This window comes from Camelus dromedarius, chromosome 7 (genome assembly GCF_036321535.1).
Source record: "Camelus dromedarius isolate mCamDro1 chromosome 7, mCamDro1.pat, whole genome shotgun sequence".
Lineage (NCBI taxonomy): Eukaryota > Metazoa > Chordata > Mammalia > Artiodactyla > Camelidae > Camelus > Camelus dromedarius.
The window spans coordinates 19567206-19577372 of NC_087442.1; the positions used below are offsets into that span (position 1 = coordinate 19567206).

At 45.3% G+C, this 10167-nt stretch overlaps 1 protein-coding gene across 1 annotated transcript in view; it reads left to right on the top strand.

The window, feature by feature from the left end:
* Positions 1-9365, top strand: part of LOC116154070 (uncharacterized) — a 199116-nt gene extending 189751 nt beyond the window's left edge. Inside the window, exon 6 of the mRNA XM_064487359.1 lies at positions 6823-9365. Within this exon, the coding sequence (XP_064343429.1) occupies positions 6823-6824 (2 nt within the window). The 3' untranslated portion in view covers positions 6825-9365. The remainder of the gene's footprint in view (positions 1-6822) is intronic.
* Positions 9366-10167: the final 802 nt, after the last annotated feature.

Sequence of the window (10167 nt, forward strand, 5' to 3'; positions counted from 1 at the left end):
AACAACTCCAATTTAGCCAAAATAGAATAAAATCTCTATACCCTATAGAATCTAGTATTCTTTAAATTTCATTATTGAGGGAAAAGTCACATAACATAAAATTCACCATTTTAACCACTATACAGTGTACGATTCAGTGGGTTTTGGTACATTCATGATGTTGTGCAACCATCACCACTAATTCCAGAACATCTCCATCAGCCCCAAAAGACAGTCCATAGCCATTAAGTGGATGCTGCTCAGTCCCACCTCCACCTCACACCTGGCAGCCACCGAGCCGCCTTCTGTGGACTTGCCTGTTCTGGACATTGATTCAGATGGATTTGCACAGTGCGTGCCGGCTCCATTCACTTGGAGTAACGTTGTCAAGGTGCATTCCTGTCGCACTTCACTCCTTTTCTGGCTGAATCATACTCCACTGTATGGGGGGACCACGTTTTGTTTATTTGCCCTCAGTTTGATGGGCATTTGGCTCGCCGTCCTTCACATGTGCATTTTTATTTCTGTCACTGGCACGCCACGTGTCCACAGACTGTCGCGTCAGGCGGTGCCGGTCCTGCAATAACAAAGGGCCTCCTCCGCCTCCCCACAAGCAGCCTCTTTCATCCCATTTGTTTCTTCTGATCATTTTCCTCCATTTAAACAGCCCAGCCTGTTTCTTCTGATTTTTTCCCCTCCATTTCAAATGCTCAGATTGCTCTCTCTTCATTTGGCTTTTTTTTTTTTTTAACTTTTTCTGTTGTGGGAGTTGAGGATTTAGGCCTAATACCTCCAAGTAGGTACATTCTCCTCCATTTACCTTTACAGTTTAGTTTGAGCAAGATTTTTGGTTAAATCAAGAATTACTGTTGATAATTATATCCTGTTGACAGCATAGCCACATAGTTTTACGTGTCCTTTCAAAATTTAATTCTGAAATTAATAATTCCATGATTTTAATTGGCTTAATTCTCTGTATCTTTAGTTATTTCCCAGTCTTTACTGTAGAACCGTAAGACCATCTCAGCATTTTCAGAGCCAGCACAGAATTGCTCAGTTGCATTCTTTCTTGGAGCTGTGTGTCCTCCTGTGGTGATCCGGGCTGGCTGCCCTCTGGGCGTGGTTCCCAGCCGTCATCCCAGGACTTCACTGCATTATCGTCCTGGAAATTCCCTTGCCTCTCTCCTGGGTTGGAGTCCCCACCCTGGATCCCGGCATGTTTCTTGCTTTACTTTTAACTCTCATCCTCTCCCCTCTTTTTTCTTTCTTTCTTTTTTTTTTTTTTTTTTTTGGTGCACATTCTTCAGTGGTTTCCTAAGAAAGGATGACCAAGAGGTAGTTTTTTGAGGCTTTTCATTTTACTCTTATATTTTATTAATTTGACTGGAATTCCTGATTGGAAAAAAAATTCCCCTCAGACATTTATTTTCTAGCTCCCAGTGTTGCTGAGTTGTCTGATAAAATGTGGATTTCTGGCCCCTTTTCTCTGGAAGTTTTTAGGAGATTCTGTTTATCCCTTGTGTTGTTTAAATTCCATAATTATGTGTGTGACAGAGGTTTTGTACATTTATTTGGCCAGGCATCTAATGTCCCTTTCATTCTGGAGGTTTATTCTTTCAAATCTCAACACAGCTCTTTATTTCTTTATTTGCACTATTCTGTCTTTCTGCAATTGTTATTTTTCCCATATTGGATCTCCTGGACCAACCCTGTATTTTTCTTATTTTTTTCCTTTTCAGTTTTCTGGTTTTTTGATCTTGTTCTACTTTCTGGGAAAATTCCCACCTGTGTTTTCAAAACTTAACACTGAATTCTTATTTCTGCTAATAATGTGTTTAATATCTGAGGGGTTTTGTCTTTATTTTTTCTGCCTTTGTTCCTGTTTTGAGGATTCACCAATGTTTCTGAAGATGTTAAATAGGTTTCTCCCTCTTTTAAAAGTTTCCCACGCCTTGCGTTGATGCCGTTTATTCCAGGGTCTTTGTGTTTTAGTTTTTGGTTTTATCTTTCATGGTAGAGGTTTGTTCGGGTGTCTTGTGATCCTTGGCTATCCATTCATATTGAGGGCTGGGGGGCCTTAAAACTGTCGGAAGCTCTCTCTGCATTGTCAGGACTCAGCAGTTGGTGGGCTCATCTTAGGGTATGTGATAGCAGAGTAATAACCTTCAAAAATGTCCACATCCTAATCGCCAGACTCGGTGGGAATGCAAAAGGGACTCTGCAGATGAGATTCAGGTTAAGGCTGTTGGGATAGAGAGAGTAGCCTGCATTACCCAGGTGGGAGCAATCTCATCACGTAAGTCTTTAAAAGCAGAGAATGTTCCCCAGGTGTGGTCAGAGGGTTACGTGACTATGGAGGAGAGGTCAGAGAGGGGCAGCGTTGCCGGCTTTCACGATGGAGGAAGAGGGCCCTGAGCCAAGGAATGCAGTCGGCCTCTAGAAGCTGGAAGAGGCAAGGAAACAGAATCTCCCCTGGAGCTTCCAGAAGGGAACGCAGCCCTGCTGACACTGATTTTACCCCAGCAAGAACTGTATCCGACTTCTGGCCTCCAGAATGGTAAAATAATGCATTTGTGTTGTTTTAAGCCACTACGTTTGTAATAATTTGTACCCAGCAGCAATAGAAAACAAACAGGGTGATTTGAAGGAGATTCAGCTGCTTCATTGAGGACTCCTGGTGTCATTATTTGTCAAGTTTTGTTTTTCGTTTTCTCTCATGGTCTGGTCAGTTTTCTCAGAGTTAAGTCCTTCAATCTCCTGCTAGGGGTCATTTCAGGCTCATGCAAGCAGAATCAGTGCAGGTATCACTGGAATAAGGGAAGTGTAGGCATTGGGGCCTTCACACGTGTAGGGGGAGGTTGCTGGGGAAGTGATGGTCTTGAAAGTTACAGCCAGAGATTTGGTGAAATTATCACTAAAGACTTGAGCCTGCAGCATGGGAGCCAGAGAAGCTGGAGGTCCCAGGAGAATCCAAGAAGCCACAGCATCTATCCACCAAAAGGTGACTTCCAAGTGGGAGCTTGTGGGGAGAGATCCATGAACCTGCTGCGTCTGACTGTCGGAATGACGGCGTTCACGTCTCTCAGGCACCCAGACCTCGCGCCCGTCCCTGTCACTGGCGGACCAGACTGGAATCACAGGTTCTGGGGAGCATGGTTCCCAGCCTTGGACGGACGGGCCTGGGGGTGGCCGTGAGCTGGCTGACGGCAGACAGTCCAGCACGGAGGTGTGTTATAATCCTGGCTGCCAGGTTCTGGAAGCTGAACTGCGGAAAGCGGCTGGAAGCGGCGCGGTGAGGAAAGCTCCCTGTTCGCAGCGTGAACTTAAATCTCACCCTCTTTGTGGTGAGGCAGCTGATCCTCCCTCGGCTGTGCCTGATACCCCTGAGTCCAGAGCTGCTCTGGTGCAAGCTCTTCAGAGAGTGGAGTTTGTGTTGGGGAGGACAGGGGAGGAGACCAGAGTTTAACTGGGCTCTTATCCAGACTTCACTTTTTTTTTTTTAGAAGACTAATGAAAGCTGTGGCCTCCCTCCCTTAAAAAAAAAAAAGTACACACACACAAAACTGAGGATATTTTAGAAAGTTCACAGGCCCCTGAAGGCCTTCCAAGAACCCTCCGAGGATATTAACCTCCAAGTTCAGAACCCCTGGCTTGGGTCATCTCCGAGGTCTCTTTTAGATCCAACATTCTGATTTTCAAAGCTGTAAGATTGAAATGTAGTGTATTTCAAAGATGACATTTCAAGTTAGCCTTTTAAATAGTTAATGAAATAGTTTTCAATGTACTATTTATCGGGAAACCAAAAACTTCAGAGTCCAAGAATTAGTCTGAATTCAGTTCAGAGAGGTCAAGGAGCTTAGAGACTTAAGTGGCTTGTGGGCTTCTCAGTGGTGAATCAGCCTGGCTAGTGGAAGGAGTGAGCAGAGAACAAAGAAACCCTCTCTCATTTGTTCATCGTGAAAAATGCCATGGAATCATGGGGAGAAATCTAAGGGGAGGCTTGGCCGGCAGGCATCTGGTGGAGGCCAGTTTCCATCAGTGGCCTCCCTGACGGTGCGCTCCTATGGCACATGAATAATATGAATAATGATGTCAGGAAAACAAGCTGAACGGACTTGTAGACTACAGACCACAGGTAGAATACAGACGCTGGGTAATAGCATCACTTGGTACCTAAATGACCCCACGTTGGTTTTGGTCTTTATCTGCAGCTCCTTAGGACCTGGAGGGCAGCGTAGCTCCTGGGGGTCAGTGCATGTTAATACTCCACGTGAATAAGGAGATGACGACTTGTTGGCAGCTGAAAGTAAATGGCTGACAAGACAGCTGTTCTTCTGTATTGCTGAGAAAGATGAGAGGAATGAGGGCATAATTTTTGCCTAGGTCAGGAGGAACTGTTAAGGGAAAGGCCTCTATTCACCGGCTTCCAAAAAACTGGAGCAACGTGGCGGTTACAGTTCTTTTATCTCTGGACCTGAAGCGAGCTTAGATCACCCCTGTAATGCTTAATATCCTCATTCGATACTGGGCTGATGCGACCTGGAACCCCAGGTGTATGGCCACAGTAGGATTATCATTGAGTGGATGGATGCCACACCCCTGGAACCTCAGTGCCTTCTTCCTTTGCCTTAGTAATTTTGTTCACCCTCCTCTTTTGCATGCTGTAAGTTTCAGAGAGTTGAGTCTTCTGAGTAAAAGTTACGTCTGATTGTCTCATACAGCAAATAGTTCACGGTAGCTCCACTGGCCAGTCATTCCTTTTTTATAAATAAAGACTTTGAAGTGGGTTTTAACAGTATTTACCCCTTTCTACAGAGGTATCAGAAGGGAGAACTGTTGTCTGAGTCCCCACGGGGTGGGTCCGTGAAGGCTGGGAGGAGACACTGGCGTCTTCTCTGTTCTGCCCCATCTGTGCACACTGACCACCCACGGCTGCAAATTTTGATTTTCCTGAGACTGGAGCTTAGAACCCTATAGAAGTTGTGATTCAAGTCGACAGAAGGATTTTTTGGCATTTAATTCCCATGACTTGCTTCTAGAGACGTTCTGAGCTCCACACCCTTCATTTATTCTCTCTCAAGGCCAAGGAGCAAACTTTAGCCTACCGCTTTGGACCCACCCCGCTTTGAAAAGGCTTGTTCCAGCCAGGTGGCCTTAGTAGCCAGTGGCCAGCCCTGCCCACGGTGTGGGAACAATAGATGACTAGCTTGGCTGGCGCTGCCCTGGTATGTGGGTGCGGTTGGGAAGCTTCAGGCCAAACTGTGCAGACTTGCTATCTCAGGATTAGCACTTTCTAAAGCCAGAGAAGAGATGAATGGCGATAGGCACATAATTCTTCCTTCTGGGAGGCGAAGGGGTCCGTAGGTGGACAGGGAGCTTAGCTGGTTCATCAGAAGTCATAGGAGGAGGTCGGAGTGGAGGAGGAAGGTGGTGGAGCCTCTATGGCTTTGACAAATCCTGCCTCCAGGAAAACAAAAATCCACAAAATGGTGGCGCTGTCCCAGTCAGTACCAACCTTGAACATGTTGGACACCACCTGCCAGGGGTTGGGCAGAGATGGTGCAGGCCTGGCAGAGGTTGAGTAGCCAGCTGTGTGCCAAAGGCTTGATGTGGCAGGAGGTGGCAGGACCGAGGTGCTGCAGTGTGCCAGTTGGGCGCCAGCCTTCTTAGCTGTCAGAACTGGTCTCGGAAAAAAGCACAACCTTTGGGCATACTTTTGTCAGAGGCATTTTCACTCTGTGAAAACAGCTGCCCCTCCCTGCAGGCTTCCTTCCTGTGACTGAACAGCCCAGGGGAGAAGGTCAAGGGCAGGCAGGAGAACAAGGACAAAGGAGTAAGGTGTGGATTGTACAAAGCCGTGTTCTATTCTTGGCTCATTTACTGGCTTCCTGCATATGCAAAACAAACCAAAAAATAGAGTTGGGTGGGGAAGAGGCTGGGAGAAATGTAAATGAACAGAGCTTCCACAACAAAACAGTGAACAGATAAGAGATTCTTGGGGAGACCCTGCCTGTGAATGACTTTGAAATGACCTTGGAAAAGGTCCTGTTTCTACACTGATGGGCTGAAAGAAGCCACTAGCCTCATTTTCCCTCTAGAAGATGAGGTCAGTAACAGTGCTTTACTGAGATGTCTTGAATGGAAGTGGCAACAGCCATAAAGAGAAAAGGAGGGGTTGTGGACGTGCACATTGGCCTCTGTTAGCTGAAGATAATGTGGGGGCTGAGATGTGCTAGATACCCCTTGGGTGAGCTTTTCCTGTGCTCCTGCCTCTCACCCCAGCAGCAAGAGTTCTTTGGTGCTGGAGGGTGTGAAGATTATGGTCTGCTGAGTTGTAGGAGTGTCCCAGAAGTCCAGAACACGTGACTGGTTCCTCTTCCCCTTCTGGAGTACAACACTGGCCCTGGGAAGCAGCCATCCCCTGTTCCTTTAGTATCTCAGCAACCATTTGGCTGAATAAAGATTTGTTGAGCACCTACAATGTCTGGACACTGAGTGGTGAGCTCCTCTCTAACTTGCCCAAAACTCTGCTTCTTGGGCCATTTCTGCCACGAGATACTGGTAAACTGATGGTAAGTACCAGCTTTTCATGCTGTTAGAACCCCATGCTGTTTGCCCAGCAGGCCACAGTGTCTCTTTAAAGTACTTTTAAGTTCTGAGAAAGGGATCCCAGGAAGGGCAGGAGGAAACCCTGATGTTTAATTAGGTGAAAGATACTCTACTCCTCCTCCCAAGTCAGGAGAGGAAAGTCTGATCATGTAGTTTGTCCTTCCTGAGCAAATTCCTGTGTCTCCTTTTGTTCGCACCACCTCACACGCTAATCTCCGCCTTGCTTGTTTGCAGAGAGCAGGTGGAGATGGAGCTGCAGCTGATGTCCATGGAACAGATTAAACACTCTGTGCCCCGACCTGCCTGTGACTGTCCTGCCCTGGTTGGCAGTGCTTGGAGGAACAAATGTAATCCACCTGAGCTCCCAGCAGGCAGGCGTCCACAGAGTCATGACCAGGACCTCGTAGCAAAGTGGGATTCATCTCTGCAAAGAAATTTATGGCTGATGAGACTTCATCAAGTCAGATACATCTGGCCTGAAGTGGAAGGTGAGTGGAAGGTCAAGACCAGAGCTCAGGACTCTGGAGGTTTTAGATCAGGATGGATTACCGTCCTGTCATAATTCTTCTAGCACCTGGTAAGTCTGTTGAAACACACAGTACATCCCGCCTTCCATTAGTCACTCATATTCACGTTTTTCCTCACCTAATAGACCATAAATTTCTTAATGTCAGGGTCCACATTTCCCAGCACGTGCCTAGCACAATGTAGGCACTCTGTTGAATTGAACTGGCTTGAAAAGTGCTATTTCCCACAAATTCTCTTTAGAAGACGAACTTACGGTAAAGTTGCATGTCGGCAAAGCAGCCCCACCCTGGAGTGGGAACCCCCACTCTGAGAAGCAGAAGCCTCTTTGTGGTCATTGTCTTAGGAACTATGGCATGACTATTACTATTCCATTAGAAATTGAGGGGGAAAGTCTCGTACTTGACCTGCATTCAGTTTACTTTGGCACCGATTGGTTTTCTGACTATTTAAAAACCTCCTACTCATATTCCAATGGAGTTCAGGAACTGGGAGCATCCTAATCTGTGGAGTTTAGCCAGAAATTCTCCCCAGATCTCATTCCTCAAAAGGAGCTCAAGGGAGCAGATAAACTGTATAGCTTAAATACACGGCTGTAGGAGGGCCACACTTTCCCTCATAACACTTTTAATGCATCCCACAGCCGTGAGCATGTAAATGTACTGCCATTGTAGGAGTTGACTTTTCAAGATCAGAGGATTCAGCACCATGGTCAGAGCCAAAGAGATAACAAATTTGGGCCTGAAGTAAAATCCTCTCTGTAGGAGGGAAATAAAGAGAATCTTTTCCCAAAGAATTCTCCTTCCAAACAACGATACTACTACACATCTATTAGAATGACCAAAATTAAGAACACTGGCAACACCAAATGCCACCCAGGATGTGGTGCACCAAGAATTCTCATTCACTGCTGGCGGGAATGCAAAATTGTACACACAGCCATGCTGGAAGATAGTTTGATGGTGTCTTATAAAACTAAACATACCCATATGACCGAGCAATTTTGCCCCTTGGTATTTACCCAAAGGAATTGAAAACTTATGTCCACATAAAAACCTGCACATGGATGTCTATAGCTTTATTCATAATTGCCAAAACTTGGAGGCAACCAAGATGTCCTTCAGGAGGTGAATGGATAAATAAATGGTGGTACATCCAGATGATGGAATATTATTCAATGCTCAAAAAGCGAGCTATCAAACCATGAAAAGGAAACTTAAATGCAAGAAAGCCAATCCAAAAGTGAAAGAAGCCAATCCAAAAAGGCTACAAACTGTATGCTTCCAACTATATGACATCCTGGGAAAGGCAAAACCATGGAGACAAGAAAAAGATCAGAGCATAGGGGATTTTCAGGATGGTGAAAGTACTCTGTATGATACTGTAGCGGTGAATACATGCCATTATATATTTGTGCAAACTGATTGAATGTACACCACCAAGAGTGAACCCTAATGTGAACTAAGGACTTGGGGTGATAATGATGTCAATGTAGATTCAGCAGTTGTAACAAATGCAACACTCTGCTGGGGGATATTGTAATGGGAGAGGGTATGCGTGTCTGGGGAGGGGCTATGTGAGACACCTCTGGACTTTGCTCTCAATGTTGCTATAAACCTAAAATGGCTCTTAAAAAAATAAAGTCTTTAAAAAAAAAAGAATTCTCCTTCTTCCTTGACTCTAATGGCCAGTCAAGCCAGTGCTCAGGTCAGACCTTCGAAGCCCCAGCAACTGGCTATGATGGGCACCACTCTGTCTTCAGGTGTTTCCTGGACTGGACCCACATCCACAACCACAGATCTCAGTCTGAACTTATCCCATTAAGTGTCTTTCTGACTTAGAGGTTGGTGCTTTTCCATGTTGATTTTCAGTATCTGCTAATCTGTGAAATGGAAAGAGCCATTGTATCTCTTAGTTGTGTTAATCCAAATGTATGAGTGCTTCTCCAAAACAGAAGGTAGGGGCTGACCACATGGGCTCTGGAGGAAAATCTGGCCCCAGAAGCATTCCTTTGCCTCTCCTAGTGGCTGTTCTATGGGAAGAGCTAATCCAAGTACGGACAAACTTGGAATGCAGATGGCCCTGTGGGATCAGAGGGGACAAGAACTAACATCTACTGAGCATCCCCTGTGTTCCAGGTGTGACGTGGGAACGAGTTCTCTCCATCCTCACTGCAGCCTGACGCAGATGTGAGTCCTCTCTAGCTCCCTTTCACGAGAACATGTGCACGAACATGGATGCAGGGCACAGACATGCTGAAGAAAACCATCCTCATTAATAATCTGTGTGCCTCACATGATACGTGCACCTCTGATGAGGTAGATGAGTGTACACATTGTGTTGTCTTAGGTCAGAGAGCACATCATTCAGGATTTTTTTTCCTGTTTCAGAAAGTTCAGAATCCAAAATTAGAAGTGAAATCCTTCCAGTGGGAATATAAGATGTTAAAGGAAACACTTGGTAGTAGATGACTAATTGCTTCTCTGATCTATCCTAGATTGTATAAAATTGAAACTGCATTAAATGAATATTACAAAGTGACATGGACACGCAGGCACACCCACCCTCCTTAGGTCCTAATGGTGATGCACTGAGGTGCAGGAGCAGTAACAGGGTGTCCGGGGAAGCAGGTCAGTGATTATGTTCCACAGCTCAGCCTTTCTTCACAGGACTTAGTAGTTAGTTAACTACTATTAGTTGAGTGCCTAGGCGCTCTCTTCAAGATCTCCTCCAGATTTTCACTTTTTGTTCTTTTTGCAAGTTCCCAAACCAGATTCTGCTTTTGTGCAAAAGTCTAATTGCTGTGGAATTGAACGAATATCCTCCTTTCATATCCAAACATTCTTCTTCCTGTTTAATTTATAACCCTCCCATGACTCACCTTTCGGTAATGGTCTATAAGGAACCACACCTTTTTTGGTTCCACCTACACATATTCCTAAGATTCTTCCAACTTTGGGGAAAAGCATTCATGAGTTATATGAATAATACGAGACATTAGAAGGGATTTATATTACAAACATGAAGCGATGATGACAAATCAGATTTTTTTAA